General features: G+C 41.3%; 1 protein-coding gene and 1 long non-coding RNA gene across 2 annotated transcripts; one reads left to right on the forward strand and one right to left on the reverse strand.

Moving 5' to 3' along the window:
* The first annotated feature begins 2,748 nt into the window (after nucleotides 1–2,748).
* On the forward strand, nucleotides 2,749–7,035 carry LOC309692108 (uncharacterized protein). Its single transcript, XM_082510325.1, has 5 exons — nucleotides 2,749–3,135; nucleotides 4,719–4,781; nucleotides 5,456–5,596; nucleotides 5,688–5,753; nucleotides 5,956–7,035. The coding sequence occupies exons 1-5, from the start codon at nucleotides 2,986–2,988 to the stop codon at nucleotides 6,064–6,066; spliced, it is 531 nt and encodes a 176-aa protein (XP_082366451.1). The 5' UTR covers nucleotides 2,749–2,985; the 3' UTR covers nucleotides 6,067–7,035.
* LOC309692110 lies at nucleotides 5,166–15,487 on the reverse strand. The gene is made up of 3 exons (XR_014272223.1): nucleotides 15,019–15,487; nucleotides 5,412–5,638; nucleotides 5,166–5,234 (listed from the first exon to the last, which is right to left on the reverse strand). It is a non-coding gene; the product is annotated as an uncharacterized lncRNA (long non-coding RNA).
* Nucleotides 15,488–22,266: the final 6,779 nt, after the last annotated feature.

The raw sequence follows: 22,266 nt of genomic DNA on the forward strand, positions 1-22,266 counted from the left end.
ACCACACCCCTTCTCATTACAGAGATGCACATCACCTAATATGCTTAATTGGTAGTAGGCTTTCAAGCCTATACAGCTTGGAGTAAGACAACATGCATGAAGAGGATGATGTGGACAAAATACTCATTTGCCTAATAATTCTGCACTCCCTGTATATGCATTTGTGTGGAGCCTGTGTTGCGGGTTAGTGTGAGAACAAATGATCTTTAAAAGGTGGAAAATTTCCAACTTTTACTTTCACTTTCTTCTGAGCTCCTGTTCAGTGACATACCTTTCTGCAAACACCTGGTTATCAACTCACATTCAAGGCAGCAGGTATTTTACAGTCACTGATTAACCTGTTTGAGGAAACTTGAGCACTTGGAGAAAAGTCCATGTACACAGACAGATAACCCACAAACTCCCCTCAGGAATGTCCAGACCCTAACTCCAAGAATCAGGGCCTTCGTTCTGAGGAAACCTGCTGAGGGGCCCTGACAGCATTACTAACTTAAATTCTGAGCTGGCATGGAAAACGTTCAGTAATACAAAAGAAAACAGACCACTGACCCCAAAAGTGTTTGCTATTTGAGTCAAAAAGCAGTGTGCCATTTCTGTAAACTGCTACTTGGAAAAACAAAATGCTCAGTCACGGTTTCCCTGCTAACTCAACAAAGCCACAACCTACTTTTATTCCATGCATCTATACATTATAATCTGCTGACTAAAAGATGTAACATGCACTAAAGTATGTCAGCGATAACGCAATAATTGAAGTTTGATGTAAAGGAGATGAAGAAAAAGCTCAGAGTTCCTGATGTTGATTCCTCTCAGTTATTACCCAGAACATCAACACTGGATAATTCTGCACAACGGTATCAGTCAATATCTGCAAATGGGATCTTCTGCATGGCTAAAATTAAAGAAATGTTCAGCTAATAGAAAAAAATAAGCTGTTAATCTGCAGGTATGCCAAGCCCTCCTTGTATCCAGGTGATTTGATCAGCAGATAAATACAAACCTTTGTGCTGATGAGAGAAGTTGTGATTTATGACCTATTTTTTCATTTTTTTTTTTTTAAACGCTGCATATAACTGCAGATTAATTTTTGTTTGTGGTATTTTATTACCAGTATCTGTTGCACACCAAAAGCTAGTCTATTCTATTTAGCTTTTTGTGAGAAATTATGGAGCCCTCAAGGTTCATCCAAATACCAGGTGCAGTGGAAAACTGTAAGCAGGTGTGCTGTGTGCAACCCCAGAACATTGCGGAAAATGCAAAGGAACACAATGATCACTTTTCCCTCCAATAGACTGAGGGCTTTCTTGTGGTTCCAAAGACACTTGGAGAATGGGAGGCAGAGCCTTCAGGAAAACAAAAAAAACTGTGACAGGGATACATTTTGTTTAACACCCTAACTCAAGATTTAAGCTGCTTAGCAGTTTGGGTTGCATTTTTAGTTTTACTACTTTACATCCTATTTGTTTGGCATTATTTTGCTGAAATAAGCCGAACTTCATGTCCCACCAAACCTCGCTATATATATCCATTGAATATGATAGAAACCGGCATGGCTCAGTAGCGAAAACTGAACCGTAGACTACAGATGCTGATGCTGGAGGTCTCATTGTGGCCACAGTTCTTCCTTATGTGCACAGACCTGTTTGTGCACATGGACAGACTCGTCCTTCCACTCGACCTTGAACCTTCTTAAATGAGCTCCAGAGACACCGGGAGTCTTTCTGGATCGGGTCTTTAATTGGAATTTGAACTTTTATTGTTGGATGCAGAGACGTCCATGCTCTCTGATGACTTTCAGGGCTGTTTCTGAGTTCTGGGCTTGAGGAGAGGAACCTAAAAGCACCAACATTCAGCATTAGTTTGCAGCCTCGTGGGCAGAGACTTTAGTCATGACTGAAACTTTTAATAATCTAGGAAAATCCTGAAAATCCTTCCTCGATGATGAATCGCCCACATATTCCTTCCCAAACAACTTTAAAGCCAAAACCAAATCAAACATTGATTTACTTATGGGGAGGCTCTGGTTAATTTCGATGAGTCATATGATTATAATTCATATCAAATATCAAAGTGTGTGTGAATCATGACTTGACATAAGCTCTCAATCCGCCGTGCACCTTCAAACCGCCACAGTAGGTGGATTTACTGAGCCTCGCTGTCTTTGTGGCAGCCTGACCTGGTTACTGCTCTGACTTCCAGGAACAACTCAGTGTTTTCTCCTGACACAGAAGCTACTCAGCTTTGTCTTCTGCTTTTTTTCCTTTTCTTCTACTCTTCTCCTGCAGTGCCGGCGCGCTGACATTTTTGATAAACTGGGTCGATTTATGAAACCCATCTAGTCAAGGGTTCTTTGGCTGCCTCGATCAAGGGCACAACCTAGTTTTATCTGACCGCACATCTGAACATCAAAACCCAGGTTTTACCCCATGAAAGTGCCCATCTTCTCAGGAAGGAAGTGACATCATCATCATTACCACTGTGGGATCAGCTGACTCAGCAGGAAAAAAGAGACAGAGAGGAGGATAAGGGGAGCACAGAGGAGGGAAGGATATAGGTGGAAATTGAGGAGAAAAGGAGAAATAGGAAAGCCCACGATGATGAAAAGGAAGGAAGGTTTGGAGGAGAGTGAAGTAAACAAAAATGTTTTTAAAATGAGGAGAAATAAAAGTTAAGAGGAAAAAGGTGGAGTTATTGGAAAAAAAACTAGGCTGGAAAACCTAAAAAGGAAAAAAGTAAGGGGGGGGGGGGGGGGCAGAGTGTGATGGTGAGGAGACAGTGGAGTAAAGGGGGAAAGGGGGAGAAAGAAAAGAATGCAGTAGCGAGGAGAAAAGGGGAGGAGCCATTGGCTGGGAGACTCCTTGGAAATTTGCAGTGTGACTCAGTGATGTTTTGAAATTGAGGGAGGTGACGAGAGCGAGGGGGTAGGAAGATGATGGGGAGGAGATATAAATACAGCAGGGGCGAGTGAACCCGCCACAGTCAAAGATGCCTCTTCTGCTCATCAGACTCTCTGCTGTCGTGCTCCTCGTCAGCCTCGTCTCCGCCCAGCAGCGCCTCACCTGCCCCCAGGACATCCACACGGGGCTGATGAGGGACCTGTGGAAGCACACCAGGCTGCTGATCAATAGGCTGCCGGTAAGTTCAATAACTGCTTAATACTGCTTTAGAGTTAAGCTCCCACCAGTCATTCAGTGCATCATCAGTCTGATCAGCTACAGCTACTCAGTATTTCAGTTTGTAACACTTTTACTGATTTGTTTGCTGATCAATATCAATTTTCATTTACTGATGAGTCTGCAGATGAAGCCAATCTTGATACATTTTTAACATCAAGACATTAGTTAAGATTATTTATGGTTAATTACAGTTATTGATTAGTACTTAATTTCATTTCAGTAACAGGATCGATGTTCTATCGATCAATATGTGAATTTATTATCAATAAAGACTGCAGCATGAATTTGCCCAGCAAATCAGTTTAGCTGAATTAATGATCAGTAATCAGTACTGGGGTAGCTGTAGCTCAGGCGGTAGAGCAGGTCATCTACTGATCGGAAGGTTGGTGGTTTGATTCCTGGCTTCCCCTAGTCTGCATGCCAAATATCCTTGGGCAAGATATTAACCCCAAAATGCTCTCCGATGCATCCATCAGAGTATGAATGTGTGTGAATGTTACTTAGAAAGCACTTAGAACAATGTGCTTGTGTGAATGGGTGAATGTACAAGTTGTGTAAAGCGCTTTGAGTGCTCAGAAGAGTAGAAAAGCGCTATATAAGAACCAGTCCATTTACCATAATTCTTTTAAAATTACTTATTTTAAAATATTGATTGTCTGTTTCATACTAATTGGCTTTTATTAACGTCAGAATTGCAATATATTGATTAGTCTCTCAGTCATAACGTTACACTTTTTAAAGTCAAAGTAAACTTTATTGTCATCTCTGCTATATACATTACAGTATATAGCAGAGATGAGACAACGAGGCTCCAGTTCCATTCAGTGCAAAAGAACAACAATAAATATAGTTAAGAGTCGGAATAAGAATAAATATAATGACTGGGGTAAGGGGAGTATAAACACTTTGAGGGGTCAATAACATTCTAAAATTTACAATTTATAATCACGATTTCTATTCAATCAAATCATAAATGCAAATTATTGATTAGCAAACATTCATTTAACATGCATGCATCATCAATAACTTCTAAATTTTGGCATTTTGTGAGGTTTTGTGCTATCAACCAAACATGGGGACCAACAATGGGGGTGAGTTTTCAAAGTAAAAGTCTGTCACTGAGTGATATGCTTTGTTAAAAAAAATAAATCTGATCTTATTCACAGAGGACTGTGAGCACTGATATGAGTAGGAGTAGTATGAGTCGTCAATCGTATGAGTAAAAACGAAGCTCCTTGTTTCCACAAAGTGAAAGTCTGAAAAGCTGCCGTTTTTAAACCAGATCAAAGACATGAAATCACATCTGAAAGAAACGGGAGCTCGCACTGATAATGCTTTAAATGTTTAAGGCACTACTTTGACTCACTGACAAGGCTTTTAATAACTTATAACACATACTTGAAACAAGCTTGGGTGTTTTGGTTTTGCGTGTTTAAAGCTTTTATGCTTTATTTTGAAAGAAGAAAATGTGTCATGTAAATTAAAAATAAACTACCAAAACCTTTTGTTATGTAATAATGAATTTCACACTTTCACTTACAGACAGAAAACCATTTCTCCCGGAGGTTCAGACTTCTGCCCAACTTCTGTGTCAAATGTCAGGAGGTCAGTAGTTTCAACTCGTCTACAGCTGAGAATGTGATGTTTTCTGAATGGAGTTTGGTGCTGTAGACCTGGTAGCGGTTTTTTTCTGAGGTTTCACCTTTCAGGCATCATGGTGTCCGCCTGGTTTACCTCAACCACAGCCTCCACTCCCCTCTGTAATACTTCACCAGTCCTGAGCTGAGTGTTGCTTGTTATGTTCACACAGAAACAATAACGTCTGCGCTCCACCTGCTCTGTCTCTCTCTCTCACACACTCACACACACACACACACCTCGCAGGTGACATTCCTGTTCAGTTGAGCATTTTCTTCGACAGAATTAGTGACGTATTCTTACCCCACAGAGTTTCATGAGTGAGCTTCCACATACAGATGTGGGGGAAAGTCACGGTGCAGCATGTGGTTATATGGAATTTTGTGAGGTGGACAGAAAGGCCGTGATGTTGCTGAAACTCTGAAAAATCACATGAAGTGAAAATTCAGTGTTTATGTGAAATAAAAACTGGGTTACAGCTTCAGTGAAGCAGAAGATGAGATCTTCGAGTGCAGCTGAATGTGTACAAATGTAAAAGTTTCAGTCATCCTGTAACGTCTTCACCTCTGTCACGGGTGTATGACGATGGTTTGGTACCTGATGATGCGCAGTGTGTCATTGTGCTGCTCTTGTCTCCTCAGCACGCGATTGGCTGGCTGGAGATCAGAGAGCTGATCAATATCTACCAGAGGAGCGTGTTCAGCAGCGAGGTGATCCAGAAGCTCCTCCACCCACATTACAACGACCTGATGTACGGACTGCAGCACACACTGCGGCACTGCGTGAGTACACAACAGTAACACACATACAAGCGCAATGTGGTCCTGTAACACACAAAAAATGACCACTTTATTCTGTGTGCTTCTTGTTCAGGTTTCCTCCTCTGAATCTTCAAAATATTCCAAGATCATGAAGAAGCTGGAGAAAAGAATTAACAAGGTAAAAATGTACACACCCTACAGCCCCACCAGTACTACTGCTGTTACCACTACAACTACTGTCTTTTCTAATCCTTCATAGTAACCTTGCTTTGAAGTATTGTGCTGCTTCTGCTGCAACTAGCAGCAGCATACTCATAAATGTATTTATATCACTTGAGATATTCACTCTAACTGAACCGGATGTGCCCGATTGTCTGCAGAGGAGGAATGGCGAAGGAGATGAGGGAGACGATGGAGCACTGAAGGCCATCAGAGAGTTCACCTACATCCTCAGGTGGATCAATGAGCTGACACACCACCACATGCCGTAGAGCTGCTTCATCATCATCGTCGTCATCAGTATTTGTATTATTACAACCACCCCAACCTCCACCACCACCATCATCAGCATCATCACTGAGGATTATTTTTTGAGGATCACTTTATGTAGCAAAGAGCTTGTTATTAATGTTTTTATTTATTCTTTTAAACTGAAGTTTTGGATGTATTTGATTTTCTGGCACAAGCGCGCCAGAAAATCAAATACAAGTACGACTGAGAAGAACCAGCAACTCGGCTCTGAGTTTTCTTTTTGACCCGACGCACTGATGGACTGAAGTGATGGACTAAGGTTTGTGTAAGTGGATCTTCTTTAACAGAAGAACGTCCAGCAGAACCTCAAATTTGCTTTACAAATGTTTGAAAATTTTGATTTTTAAAACAAGGAAAATGAGGTAAAACTAGTAAAAATATAAGCTGTGTTGCTGGGAGCCTCTTAAAAGATTGTGAATAATTTAAAGTATTGAGAATATTTTACATGTGTGATGAAACATTATGTACAATATAAGTTATTTTGGATAATTTATTGTATTTGAGGACCTACTGAAGAATCTGAAGGATTAAAAATACTTGAAGCTTTATTATATCAACCTGACAGAAGAATAAAATAGGATATTTTTATATTTTAACTTTATGTATATGAATTTGTTATATTTTTAGAGAAATAAACTAGTTTTTATCTTAATCACTGGTGACTAGTCTGTTTCTCAGAGTTCCTGAGAGTTCACAGAGCTTTATCTCCCTCTGCTGGCCTGGATTTGAAACAACAACAGTCTGCAGAGCCTGGGAGTGAAGACTGTTCTCCTTTGTTGACATTCATAGAAAAATTGCTCCTTATGAATGATTTCAGCCTAAAATTCGAGAAAAACATTATGAATTATCTGAGAGATGAGCTTATACTGGGGCGACCGTGGTTCAGGGTGTTGGGAAGCTCATCTTGTAACCTCAAGGTTGCCGGTTCGATCCCCAGCTCTGTCTATCTTGGCCGTTGTGTCCTTGGGCAAGAACTTCACCTACCGCCTATTGGTGATGGCCAGAGGGGTCGATGGCACGATCAGGGCAGCTGTGGCTACAACTGTACCACAATGCACAGAGTGCTACTGCTCAGCTTCTCGCTCAGTGTCTTCGGTTTGCTGCAAAAATTGGTGCACAGAAGACGTATCCTGAATCAACGGCCTGTGTTTGTTGTCAGCGTTTAGCTAACACTAAAGCAGGACACCTCAGAGCTGCACCACCAAGGAGGAAGCAACTACACGAACTTCAACCCCGAACTCAAACCCCTAAAATCACTGAACGCACATCATGATTCTCCAACTGAGAGAAATCAGGAAGGTAACAAAGTCCAGAGGAAGTGGATGTCACAGCAATAACCAGACGGGAGGCGAATCGACTGTGCACAGACACAGGTGAAAATAATGAGGGCGAGCCAATCATAAAGGAGGGGAACCAATCAAACACCTGGAGGAAGACAAGAAAACATGGAAGGAAAGAAGAGGGTTAATTAGAAAGGTTAACTGCCCCACTAATGTTTTTACACCCTCTCCTGTAAGCACAAAGCTGGCACAAATATCTCTCAAATGATTATTTTAAAGAGTTTAAACAAACTCAAAGTCCACTCACTGGGAGATCAGTGGCTGGCTGTAGCTCAGGATCTGCTGATCGGAAGGTTGGTGGTTCGATCCCTGGCTCCCCCAGTCTGCATGCCAAATATCCTTGGGCAAGATACTACGCCCAAGTTGCTCTCCGATGCGTTCATGGGAGTATGAATGTGTGTGAATCAGAGATGGGCAGTAAGGCGTTACTTGTAACGCGTTACTGTAATCTGATTACTTTTTTCAAGTAACTAGTAAAGTAAGGGATTACTATTGCAAAAACGGTAATTAGATTACCGTTACTTTCCCCGTAGGAACACTGCGTTACTGCGTTACTAAAACCGTGATTTTTTTGCGAGAATGTCTCATGACAGTGACATAAGCGAGTGCGATGTTCGTGACAACAGCTGTGTGCAGATCAACAATGGATAACATATCGAGTGCGGGAGAGAGTATGAGCGTGCAGCGTTTAAAGCGTGGAAGTACTGACCTTTGAGTTTGATTCCATAAAAAGTGACAAAAACATTAGTGTCCGCTGTGCGTGGGAAGAAAACTTCTTTTTACAGCGAAAAAAACCCCTAAACAAGTACCGAGTGCGCAATGACGTAATGGGAAATTCACAGAGAAACTCGTGGATTCTTCAACTGACCGCAGCACACCTGCACCAGGGTAAACCTCCGCCTACCCGAGTCCTGCTTTACAGGTGAAAATAGAGCAACAGGACCTCTAGTTTTTGATTTTATTTTTTTTCTGCTGTGTTTTACTTGCATCTATTTGAAAGAGTGAGTGTAAACACAAAAAATATGTTATTTTATGTGCTGGAATGTGCAGAAAATAGGTTTAAATGTTAAACGAATTTATTCAAGTCAGAGAATGGTGCATATAATTTTATTTTTGCTTGATGCATAAAGTTAAAAGATTAAAACTGATAAAACAAGTTAAAAAAAGATACTTTTCCATTTGATTACATTTTATATGATAGATTATGCAGAAAAAGTAGAATTGGGCTGAAAGATCTATCACTTTATCACCTCTTCAGGTTGTAAATCGTGTTTTTAAAAAGTAACTAAGTAACTAAGTAAATAATTACTTTTGAAAATAAGTAATCAGTAAAGTAACGGGATTACTTTTTTGGGGAAGTAATCAGTAATTAGTTACTGATTACTTTTTTCAAGTAACTTGACCAACACTGGTGTGAATGTAGAAAAGTGCCATATAAGAAACAGTCCATTTACCAAAACTCAACAAATAACTGATTAACACTCTGTTAACAGCGACATTCAAACATCCAGCATGTGAGGACTGTTAGAGGGCAGCTGCCGTTAATCAAGTGTCTGCAGCGAGTGGGTTTGAACAGGAGGACTGGGAAGGTTTCAGGAAGAAGGCGCTTAGCAGCATGATGGATCTTTCTCTGCTTCAGAGAACAAAAAAGAATCCAAAGCTGTCAGGATCTCCTTATCCTCCTGTGCTGACCTGCCTCTCTCTCCTCTGTGTGTGTTTCAGAGTTCAGTGATCACTCACCTGTGTGCAGTCTGATGATGACTGACCCAGACATTGTGGGTCTGTGGACAGGAAACAGACCCTGTCCCCTGTGACTTCGTCTATAATGTCTGCGAGTCCAGAAAATTTCCCCCTGAAGACAGAGTTAGAGATTCTACTTGGAGTGATCGTGCTGATTGGCTGTTGTGGGTGGTGGTTAGCATGTTCACCCAACACACCAAAGACCCCATTTGAGACTGCGAGGAGACAAACTCAGTGTCAGTGCCTAGCCTAGATAAATGTGAGGGTCGTGTCAGGAATGACAAAATCCAAATCCTCGTTGAGGAAGAGTACGGCCTGGTTGGCTGCTGAACAAAGGAGCTGGCTTATGACACCAACACTCAGCCACCTACAATGCAGTTTTGAGATCCCTGCCCAGGCACCTCCACTCCTGCTCACATCTCGTGTCAGGTGACCTCAGTAGGTTACATGATAGGGTTGGGCGAGGTCTCATGGTGGTTTCACTTGAAACCTCTGGAGGTAATGACCCACACCTTGTTTTACAAAGTCATGTGACGAGTTACATGATAAATAGTGGATCAACGACCCTCTCAAAGCACAACGGCCACCAGGGTTTAAACACCTGGGGCTCTCCAGCAGTTGGTTTTAGAACTGAAGAGGGTTGAATTAGAGGTGAATATCTTCCAGTTGCTTTTTTTCAATCTCTTAAGACCACCATGGCGTGAATGACTGAGGACCTACACAAACATGTTAAAGCATGCAGTGCTTTTCACAACATGTCACATTCAATGCTTAAGGATACCTTGGCATCCAGACAGAAGCAGCCAGGTCGAACCACCAACCTTTCAATTAGTAGCTGATCTGCTCGACCTCCTGAGCTACTGCCACCTACTGCAGTTTTACTGCTACAAGGAAGGTCAGCTGGTCAAAAAGAGATACTATCACAAGCTTCGCATTCATATTCGATACCTTCCCAGCTAATTTAGTCCAGCTTCAACAAAACTGGGTCAATTGACTATGTGCACATTAGCATATGCTACTTCCGGTCCGGAAACTCCTGTTGGGAGCTTTGTTTCCGGTGTCCTATTCGCGCCTGGTTTACGGTCCAAAACAAGTTAAGCAAATGAATGAATCAAGCGGCGATTTACATTTCTATAGATGTCTTGGGTATTTACCCAATATATCTGTAAATGATGTTCATCGACCGATATTTTTCCCCCGCGCCTCAGAGCAAAAGAGAAAAGGGATTCAAATGTTATATTTCTCAGCTGTCCCTCGTTTATCGCGGGTGTTATGTTCTAAAAATAACCAGCGATAGGTGAAATCAAGTAGCCAAATTTATTTTTTGAAGGTGCAAAACGTTTGGTGGACATCGTGGCCATACAGTACTGCACTTCAGAGTCACACTGCTAGCAATCGATGCAGCAATTCTGTACTGTACAGGAGAGACGTCACGGAGGAGATCGTCTGCAGCGATCAGGACGCAGGACACAATGTGACGTAAAAAAAAACGTGCAAACTTGCACTAAAAAGTCCGCGAAACAGCGAAGTGAAAGGTGAACCGCGTTATAGCTAGGGGCCGCTGTAATTTTGAAGGTAAGTCACAACATACCCTTCGTAAATACTAATGTATAGAAACCGTTACCAGCAATCATTCGTTTTTTGTGAGGCTTTTTTCACGGTTTGTTAACATGCTGTGTAGGTGTGTACTTCACTAGCTGATAGAGACGTAACGGGGAAACATCTGGTTTGACTATTCTTCACCTGTAGTTTGAATACTGAACATTTGCCTGTTTAGATCATGAGACCAGTCACTATACAGAGATGTGCTTCTGAATGTGGACGATGTGTCTTCTGCTGCAGTGATGCAGTTCTGCTTGTGTTGAGTGATGTAAACAACTGATCGATCTAAACGCTTTAAACGTCAAAATTGATCATTAGATTTTTTATGACACAATAGTGGCGAGTGTTCCCACCTTCTGCTCTTTGTAACTTAACGCGATCTTTCCGTTTTTGAGTTTTGGACATGATTTTGGAGTATATCTTCGCAGTAGTGATTGACCGCAAAGTAAAGCTACCGGAAATGCACAACCCCACATCCGGTCTCAAACCAGGAAGTTAGCATTTTCTCGTGCACATAGTCAATACTTTTGGAAAGATCTGAGAGTTAGCAGCTTCCCACATTTGGCACTTTTGTTTGGTGCCAAGATTCAGGAATTGAAACATGTTTTAATGACTTCTTTTCAGACCCAAAGTTAGTGACATTTGACCACACTTATTCGGCGGCATAACAGCTGTAGACCAGTTTAGCTACTATTATGTTCCAGCTAACACCTTCTAACCTGTCTAGAAACATGAGGTTTGACAGTTTATAATCCCTGTTTTATGGTCCATCGGTAACTTTATAAACCAAATACAAGAAGAATACATAAAAATAAATGAAATTAAAGGGAAATACGTTAAAACAGGATTTGGATTTCGAGGCTGGAATTTCATTTGAATTAATGGAAGGATTAAAGAAAAAAACGACCTGAAAGCAGCTCTGAGTCACGATCCCTCCCCTCACCTGTCAGTGGAAACTCCCACAAAGACATCTGGACCATCAGCAGAAGCCACAGTGAGATTTCCACCCCCACAGTGACACAATACTGAACTCAAAACGTTGTCATTGTCAACTGCTGAGTCAGCCCCTCTGCAGCGGCTACCTTACTCATGTTCAGAATTAAACCAAGACAAGAAATCATTTCACAGTTACATCCCTTTAAGCTGGTTGCATCTTCAAACTTTGGCGCATTAACACGACACTCTCACATCAAACATATACAATAAGTAAAGAAAAAAAATAAGTAGCCATCTCAATGGTTTTATAGCCTTTTGTCTCAGCCATTTTTTCTGTAGTAGTTTGACTGTCAATTACAGGAAATTGCTGCTTTGACATTATCGAGCGGGTTTCCTGACATATAGAATTTCATGATTTGAATATCACTGCTGAAGTTTTAATGTCTGAGTTTAAATAACTAGAAACCTCTGTGTGAGCGACTAAAGGTCATTAGCTCAACATCTACTACACATCGGTGGCTGTAAGACGACCCTTGTGTTCCACTCTGTTTAAGAGAAACAGTTTAAGGCCTTGAAGGCTTTTTCTTTTGTTTTGTTTAACAGTGTTTGGAAAACAGCTGAAACTGGAGCATCTCATTAAATAAGGCGAGGCCTGCGAGTCACAGTCATGTGAAAAAGAAAGTACACCTCATGATTATTTACTTTTTGCATGTCTGTCTATATCCTACAGCATTAATAGTGCCTTCACAGAGCTGCACTGATGTCCCCCATGCCATGACAAATACTTTTAAACTATGAGCTGGCATAATTTTGGCTGACCCAAGAGCTACTCATGTGAAAGAGACTACAGACCTCAGTTAGCATGTTAAAAGTAAAGTCAGTGAGATTTTGAGGTTATTCAACAGAAAAAAAAATAATTGTAGAGTACTCATAAATATATAAACCTTAGTTTGTAAATATGTCTTCCAAAAAAATTGATGCATTCTAAACTTAAAATTAATTTATCAAAAATACATAGGAGCGCATTTGCAGATGTGAAACCTGCCGTGTCCACCATATTGGAGTACAGTAGCCAGGAAGGACATCTCCCTTCCAGCTATTCACATTTTACATATGTGGCTAAAGACTGGCCAGAAGCCATATGGTTTCGGATGTCACAGAGGGAAATTTCAATTCCTGTCGGCTCCTTCAGACTCAGTATATGAAGGATTGTGGAAGAAGGAGTCCCCTTCACCAAAAAATTTTAATGTGAAGTGGCTAAATCACATCCCCTCCCTCCTCACATCAAGCCTCATCTTCTGAGCTGAAGTTATGGCTCTGACACACTACAACTTGCATAAACATGCTCATTCATTCGTGATATTGTCACAGTTACCTTTGGTCAGCAGATCACACATGCAAACTCCCCATCTCCAGACAGCTAACAAGAGCTGGCAAAGCAACAACAGCTTAATATAAGCTAACATTAAGCTCAAATCACTTTCCCTCTGAAAAACAGTTTGGTTGCCTTCTCACATCATATGCAAGATTATTTAGTAAGTGGCTTTATTCAGCTGTTAGCTGCTATCAGGATCTAACAGTAATCTTATGGACAGAAAAGTTCAATATATCCTCAAAACTCATCTCAGTATGGCTGTCATCAGTCATGACTCAAAGACTCGTATCAGACGTATTCGTATTTGATCTTACCAGGCTGATTATAACATGCTTGTTTTTCATAGGCCAGTGTAGCTAAGATTATGCTCTTGAATTTGAAGGGATAAGAAAACAACTCAGTTAACTGGAATATGCAATTTACACTGAAACACTGTAACTTTAAATATTAAAGTTCATGACAGTAGATGCAGAAAAGGACTGAAGAAGTGTGGCTTATTTGGAAAGGCTGTCAGAAGAAAGCCTACGCTCAGCACAGCTCAGGTTTGCAAAGTTACATCTGAACAAAGCACAATAACAAGAGATGATTGGACAGATAAGACCAAAGTGGAGATCTTGGTCCATAATGCACCACCACAGCATATGAGCACAAAAACCTCATACCAAACCTTCAGCCCAGTGGTGGAGGAGTCATATTTGGGCTTCTGCAGAGACACTTTGACGACTGTGCTTCCTTGGAAACAGGGTTGTAGTTGTGCAAAGCTAACTTTCTTAAATGGTAGGCCACCCACCGGACCAATACAATAAAAGCTTCAAGCCCTTAAAGTTTCATTTATGCAACAGACCAGCTGTACAGCTGTTAATGATCATTAGTCAGTGTGATTGATGCTTTCCAAGTCTGTGTAGGTGGGAAATCCAACCCTCCACCACAAGAGGATGTGGTATGTGTTTGTATTTGTGTTACTGACGGTTGGCCCAGAGGCACAAAAAAAAAAAAAAAAAAAAAAAAAATCAACAAAAAAACAACACCCAAGCTAAGACTTCTAGGAAACACAGGCATACAGAGTGGTTTAAAAAAAACAAAACAAAAAAAAAACCCACACACAACCAGCTAATTCCATTGAATTAACATTTAGCTTGAAAGCTTGCATGTGTGTTTTAGGGGGTGGCAAGAAACACTTTCAGCCCTACATCCTCAAAGACATGTGCATGATTTTATTTTTAAATATTAAAGCTAAAAGTATTTGTTTCATCAAATTGAATCTATGCTGACGACACACACTTCTATACTTCCTTTCAGCTTTTTTCCACACTAAATATATATGTATTAAGTTTGTTTTGCAGTTTGGGATCATGCCTTACTCTGTGTGCAAGCAAGCATCGGCAAAATCAGTTCTATGTGCTTTACCATGTATGCAGTACAGCAACTGAGCCACCAGAGCACGTGCTGTATACCCGAATATAAGAAGGCCTGTAACTAAAAACATGCCAAAGATACACGTGAAAGACACAGTCACCTGGCACTTTATTAGGTATAGCTTGACAGTACTGGGTTGGACTAAAGGTCAACAAGGTGCGTGAAATATTCCTCTAAAGAAGAAACAGTGCATCATAGGAATCCCCTGTGACAAAGTGGCTAGGACAGAATTCATTTGCCATTTGTTACTTGTGTATATTGTTATTCTGTGTTCTGTTATTTTACAGTCAGCCATAATGCTTTAATTTAGACATTGCTGGTGTAACTTCTCTTAACACACAATATCCCGGGTTTTGTTTGTGGTAGCAGTAGTTACATTCTTTACATCCATGCATGTGTTTTAAAGCAAACACTACTAACCATCAGATTATCTGAATTCTCTTCTGTTTACAGGCACATGTCTAGTAAATTATGTTTCTTTATGTTGCTTTGGTTATACTTACCATGGTGTCCATGTTGTGCTTGCAGGTCCTATATGTGAGACAGGTGTATGGGAAGGGCCGCCCACTACTTCCTGTTTATATAGGGTCATGAGGTCAATGATTGGATCACTGGGTGTAACCAAATGGAGGGTTTTTCATTTTGTATAGTATTGTTTGTTTTCTTTAAAGTAGCCTTTTGAGTTATATTGTATGCAGTGTTTTACTTTACAAACTATTTAGTTGAGTAAATGAGTTTGTCAGTTTCATGCATGACTTTATTCCTGTTCTTTGTTTAGAATTGTATTATTTGGTTTGACCTATTTTGTTCAATGGTAGGGACTAACGAGGTCAGGTGTGGGCAAAGTCTTGTATAAAGCCAGTGGGATTTTTGCATGCCTGATTGATTGTTTTATGGTAAAAGGGAGATGCTAGCAATAAAGTATGCTTAAAAAGAACTTCAATTGTCTGCTAATGCTATTTACTTATCACCTTCCTTGCTGCTTAACTTATGCTACATCACATCCCCCAGCAGCCTAGACTTTTTGTAGCATAACTGAGGAGAATTCAGGGTCACCTGATCCAGCTCTAAATGTATGCTTGGCAAAAAAAAGTTTTAAGCCTAAGCTTAAAAGCAGAATGTCTGTCTCCCAAATCCAAACTGGGAGCTGATTGCACAGAAGAGGGGCCTATAAACTGAAGACTCTGCCTCCCATTCTACTTTTAAATACTCTAGAAACAATAAGCCTGCGAAAGTGAAGTGCTCTTATGTGGTGATATGGTCATTAAGATAAGATGGAGCCGGATTATTCAGGAACTTGTATTTGAAAAACAGGATTGTAAAGATTGGATTCTGGAATTAACAGGGAAACAATGAAGAGGAGGCAATGTGTAGGCTAAAGTCCTACATATTGTCAGGGTTCCTGGGTCGTTGACCCAGTGCTTTCAGTTTTGTTCATGTTCAGTTTATTTTGCCACTTCCATGTTCTCACTTCCTGCTTTTCCTGTGTCAGCTTGTCTCGTGTCATTAGCCAGATTATGTTCAGCTGTGTACTCACCGGTCTCTCATTATCATTCTCATCAGTCTGTGTATTTAAGCCCTCTGTTTCTACTCGTTTGCTGTCGTATCATTGATGTTAATGTCATCTCTCTGTATGTATGTTCAAGCCCGCCCGCCCTGCGTTCCTGCCCTGTTCATCCACTATTCATAATAAACCATCTTCAGTTCTTCACTATCCACGAGTCCTGCGTTTGGGTCACTTCCTCGCCTCTGCACACGACACTCCTGACACATATTTGTGCATTTGTACATTGAAGGACATATCCTGGTCAAAAATGACTGGAGGCAAAGGTCACGCCATCAACAGTAAGCACCTGGTTAGATGCCATATTTGTGAGAATGTTTAGGGCCAAGTACAATAGCTGCAGTTTTATCTGAATTTAGAAGCAGTAAAATTAGAAGTCATCTAATTTTTGTGCGAATAAACTGCCAGTTACCTAACATAGACCTAGGTAACCTTGTTTTTTAATATCAATGATTTTTTTATTCATCAATGTCAGTTTTTTGGATTGTGTTTTCAATTACTGTTGTGCTCTAGTAGACCACAAACATCGTGTCTGCTGGTTTTTCAACCTTCTCATAGAAATGAATCCACAAGCTGCAACAGAGAAAGTTGGTGAAGGTTTCATTTTTAAGCTCGGTTTCAATCTGTACACAGACTAGCAATAAGCAGGCATGCTGCTAGCTGCTACACCGTGCTCATTTTACTTTGCACAACAATTAGAGTTGTAGCAGAAACAGGATCTGCACTTTAAGGCCTACTTTTCCAAATTCATTACTCGTTATTCTAGTAAAGATGTGTCATGTAATTCAGAGAAACAGTGATGAGCTTGTCCACTTAATTCTTGGTATTGTTCATACTGTTGCCATGATCACTCATTAACACAATAAGTTGGGTAAAAAAGATAGCAGGAAAGTGAAATTTACAATCTCTGTTTCAATAAAGGTGAACTTTGAAATCTGCAGCTCTGTCCGTTCGTAAGGATAATGTTTAAATACTTTTAGTTACTCTAACTCAATTAAGATAAATTTAACGGGGAATACCTAGAAATTATTTTCGTATGCAGTGCAACGGCGTTTTCTCTCTGCACTGATGATTCAGATGTCACTGCACGCCCTGTGGTAGCGTTTCCACCAGAAGAGATGATGCAGGGACAGTGCATCTTCCTGCTGCAATGGCATTTCTACTCTTGGCGGTAATACCTTAACCTCCAGTGGTGATATTTCCACCGGTGCAATGGCGCTCCAACCCACGATGATGATTGCATTTCTTCCCGCCACAGTTTCACTCCCAGCTAATGTGGACGTATGAATATTACACCCAATGTATGATTGATTTACATATTTCAAAACCAAAGGTGTTACTCCATTGCCCCCTTAAACTCTGGACTATTTTTATAGTTCCACCTGAAGTGAATAATAGTTCTACAGCAAACCTGGGCTCGTTGAATCAAAAATAACTTCAGACAGTTTGGCAGGTGTGGCAGTAATCAGGCCATCTGGGTGTGGGTAGAGAAACTGAACTCAGATATCCAAAGATGTGATGCACCACAGTTACGTTTGTTTGCCCCCTACCTATTTCCTAGTTTTTGTGTGTCTGTCACAGATCATCAGTTTTTCACACCACTATAACGGTAGGGTGAAAGAGAGCAACTGTGGTGCTGTATGAAGGGTCAGGGTGTAGCGGGACATGTCTGAGAACAGCAGGACAATGGAGAGGTGTGCGGCAGGAGTGACAGATGGCTTGAAGGTGGGGGTGGGATTACATCAGGGATCTGCTCTGAGCTCTGTCTTGTTTGCAGTGGTCATGGAGAGGCTGGCTTCTGTGTATACCAAGATGGGAACAAAGCAAACACTACCTACATCACTTGCACTGTTGTTCCATATATTTTTGATACTGCTCCCAAGTGGCAGAAGAGAGCTACAGCATGCCAACATGGGGCACCAAACCTCTGTAGCACCAATCCAGGACCTTCAGAGCCTTTGGAGTCATCTCTTTAGCCTCTTTGGAGTCTAAAACAGTACTGAAAGGCGGGTTCATGCACATCTAAATAGGAATGTCTTTAATTTATATATTATGTAGATTTACCAACAAACTGTTTAACTGTTTAACCTCCCATCATTCACTACTTTCTTGGTGACCTTGATCATCTCTCGTCAGATGTGAGTTAGGGTTTTTTTCTATCCCCAAATATGGAATTTTCACCTGTTTGACATTCTTTTAGAAGAAGAACTGTAAGAGAACAGGTTTCATGATCTATCATCTTCTAGTTTCTGAAGCTATTCATTCAGCGCTTGGCTAAAATGCAAACTGCCAACCTGCTGGATGTTAAGAGGATAAACTGGAGTAAAAGACTCATTTAGCACTATAAATAAACAAATCAAGATTAGAGATAGATGGTGTGACTGATATGAGCTGCAGAGGAAAGATAACAAAGGAAGTACAGGCTTCAAATCTTTCACAATGAGTGCTTTTTAACTATATTGTAGTGAAAACACAAATGGACTTTCTCCTCACTTTACTAATCTCTACTTCACTAACTTATAAAGAGCTTTCAAAGTCCACGTATCTTCAGAGTGAAAGTTAACAACAACCTCACCAACCTGTTTACAGCATCCAGCAGCCTGAGCGTACGATGTACAGAGATGACTATTTGATGTCGTCAGATGTGTCGCAGCATGTCGCCGCTCTCAAAATAGCACACAGAAAGGCTGAATGAGGGCAGCTGCTTTTAGCAGTGATAGCATCCCATCCATTCAGACCGTTACTGTCGACTGCGTTTGCCGCTCAGTGGGTCAGTCGGTGCGTCAGTCACGCATAAAACCGCAACGCTAAAGCAAAGTAAAAAGTAAAAACTTTAGTTATTCAAGATATTGATCACAAAATGCTGAACAAAAGAAAACAAAAAACATTAGACATCAATACACTGAAACGGTTAATTACAAGCATCTGTAAAAAGATGAGTCCCAGATGCTTCTGCAGTGCTACTATTGAGAAGGCTCTGTCCTTGTGCCTCGTATGGGACAGAACCAGCAGGCATGGGTCACATGACCTTAGAAAGCCACGAGCTGATGAATGAGCAGATGAATGTCCTCAGACACTATACAGTCGATGCACCCTCACCTGATCTTTATCCTGAGATCAAGGTTACCTAACCTTGATTTGAAGATAAACTCTGACTGGAAGTTACTCAGTGAGCAGAGTTGCATCTGTGTGCATGACTGCAGACACAAACCAGCAGTCACACACACACAGATGGTTTAGTCAAACTACAACCTACACCCAAAATGTTTTTTTCTTTTCCTAAAATTAATCGTATTGCTCTCGTCCAACTTATAAAACATTTTATCTGCTACAGCAGTAATATGTTTATAAACTCCCAGTGGTTGGGAGTTTAACATATGTATACTGCATACATTTTGCACACTAACCTGACACTTTATTACACATGTTCAACTTCTTGTCAATGCAAATATCTAAGCAACCAATGACAAGACATGGTCAAGATGACCTGCTGAAGTTTAAACCCTCCTTGAAGGCAAACAAAGGTGATTGAAGTCAACATGTGTGGTTGCTGGTCTGAATATTTCATAAACTGCTTATCTGCTGTGATTATCCAGCTCAAACATCTCCAGGGTTTAAACTGAGGCTACAATTCATACAGAATCATTATCAAAAGCTGGACAGCAGAGGATTGGCAAAATGTGAGCGAGATTTGATTTCTGAAGCAACGTTCACATGGTAGGGTTACAACACAATGGTGTGGATCCATCCTGGCTTGACTCAGTGGTTCAGGATGATGGTGATGAAATGGTGTGAGGGATACTTTCTTGGCACACTTTGGGCCCCTGAGCACCAACTGAGAATCAGAATCAGAATCAGAATCAGAATACTTTATTCATCCCGAGGGAAATTAGGGGTTACAGCAGGCAGCACGCTAATGGCGCATGCGCACTCACAAAGGAACCTTCTGACCAACTTTACACAAACATCACATTGGGCAGACATGTCAGAAGGTAGGCTGATAGGAAAAAAACAACGAAAATACACTACATGAGGTAAGAGGAGGAGAAAAAAAACTCCACTCAGACTGAGCTCCTAGTGGGAGAACAGTTTGATAAAAGAAAAAACACCTCAGCACAAAAGCACATGACTATCAATACACCATAGAAACACGAGACAAGCAACAGGGCGGGTAAAGGGTAAGAGAGAGCCGGTGTAGACAGCGCATCCGGTCCTGCAGCATCTGTGCTGGTCCAGTTGACTGCTATCATCCCCGGTAGGGCACAAGCATCGAAGGCGTTGGAAAGGGAGGGGGATGAGTGAGTGCTTATCAGTGTAAGTGTGTGTGTGTGCGTGTCCATAGTTTAGCTGAGACAGTGTCCTTCGGCCTATCAGGCTAAGTAAACAGTCCTCCAGCCAATCCAGGTGTCCTTCATGGGGCGGGAAGAATAGTCATCACACAGTCGTTATCAGGGAGTTGTTTTGGTGGGCTCCAGCCTTGGGCCTGCAGCTGGAGCCGTGGTGTCCAAATGTTGAATATTGTTGATTTCTCCTTTGTGAGCAGCTCGAATTCTAGCACTCCGAGGCTGGTCTCTCGATCTCCCGTTGAAGAGCTGCGAGCCTCCCCATGATGGTATCAAACTTCTGTTCCGTGGTGTTGTCAGTCTTTTGATTCTGAGACCTCACAACTGCAGTGATCCGTTCCGCGATGTTTTCCAACTGTCGCTCAAGGGTCTCATTTTGAGCAGGCCTCTCTCTGATGTTTCCCCTCATACGCTCAATGGTGTTGTTTTGAGCCTTCACAGCAGCTGTAAGCGTCTCCAAGGTGTTGACCATATTACGTTCGTTGTGAGAGGTCGCACCTCGTCCCGTCGCTTCGAATCCAGCGGGCAGCCTTGTGGGGGTTTGAACAGCCGGTTCCGCTTTCTTATTTCTCTGATAAACCAGGGCTAAGCCAACGCCGATCAGCATGAACCCTGTTATCATGGTTCCGAATAGGTAGATATCTTCAGCGTCCTCGATCGACAGTCCCGCCAGGCACACGGTCCTCCAGTTCTGCCACCCGTCCATCGTGTAACCGGCAGGGAAAGTCCCTCCAGGGCACTCAGGCTCTCCCGAGCCCCGACTTCTCGTTGAGAAAAGGGTGTCAATAGCACTCAGAGACCAGTTGATCAAATCCATAATTCTCTTTTAGGTTTAGAGAATGACAGTGAGAGACTGTTCCAGGGAAAGTAAATTCACACAAGACAAGACAAGGACATAGAGGCGAAGCAGGGAAGATAAGGGTGAGGAGGAGAGGAGAAAGTGCGACCGCCTTTGCTGAGAGCTCAAGTGTTGGGAGCATCACTTAAACACCACAGCTTACATGAGTATTGTTGCTGACCATGTCCATCCCTTTCTAACCACAGTGAACCCATCAAACTGGTTTCTTGAACATGACAATGACTTTGCTGTACTCAAACAGCCTCCACAGTCACCAGATCTTAATCCAGTAGAGTACCCGGTGAGTGTGTGTGTGTGTGTGTGTATATATATATATATATATATATATATATATATATATGTATATATATAATTTTCGCACTAGTTTCTGTAACCACTACATTGCTAACGATACTAAGATGCACTGCTGTTAAGACTAACAACCTCAAAGGTCTCACCAACCTCAGTGAATGTTTCACTTTGGATCGGCACAGAGAGTTTCACTTAGCAGTCAAATAATCTGCTAAAAGTCTTAGGTTTGCCCTTCAGTTGAACTTTAAATCTCACATTTCTGAGTTCATCCACTCTTTGTTTCTGTCAACAACGAAAGACAAAAACACGCAAAAATAAAACCTACGCCGTCTGCTTTTAATATATTTATCACATGCCTCATATAACGTCATTCAGCAGAACTGCTCAGATGTGTTTACCCAGTGGTTGGTCTTGCAAACATCAGATCTGAAGATTCTATCGTGATTATTTTAAATCCAGAGGCAACCACACTTTCCAGGTAGTAACTTTGTATCAGCCTTCCTCAGCCCATCAGGTTGGCTGGTTCACACCAACACTTGCACATAAAAAGTAACCTTTACTTCTATGTATCTGTACTGTATATTTGCATATGCATATTTAAATTACGGATTTTATCAAGACTGTGAAGCACTGTGCAACGGTGTGGTTTAAAATGTGCTATACAAATGAAATCGTTGTTATCATTACACATGAT

The sequence above is a fragment of the Aulonocara stuartgranti genome (assembly GCF_965226115.1).
Source record: "Aulonocara stuartgranti genome assembly, chromosome: 17".
Lineage (NCBI taxonomy): Eukaryota > Metazoa > Chordata > Actinopteri > Cichliformes > Cichlidae > Aulonocara > Aulonocara stuartgranti.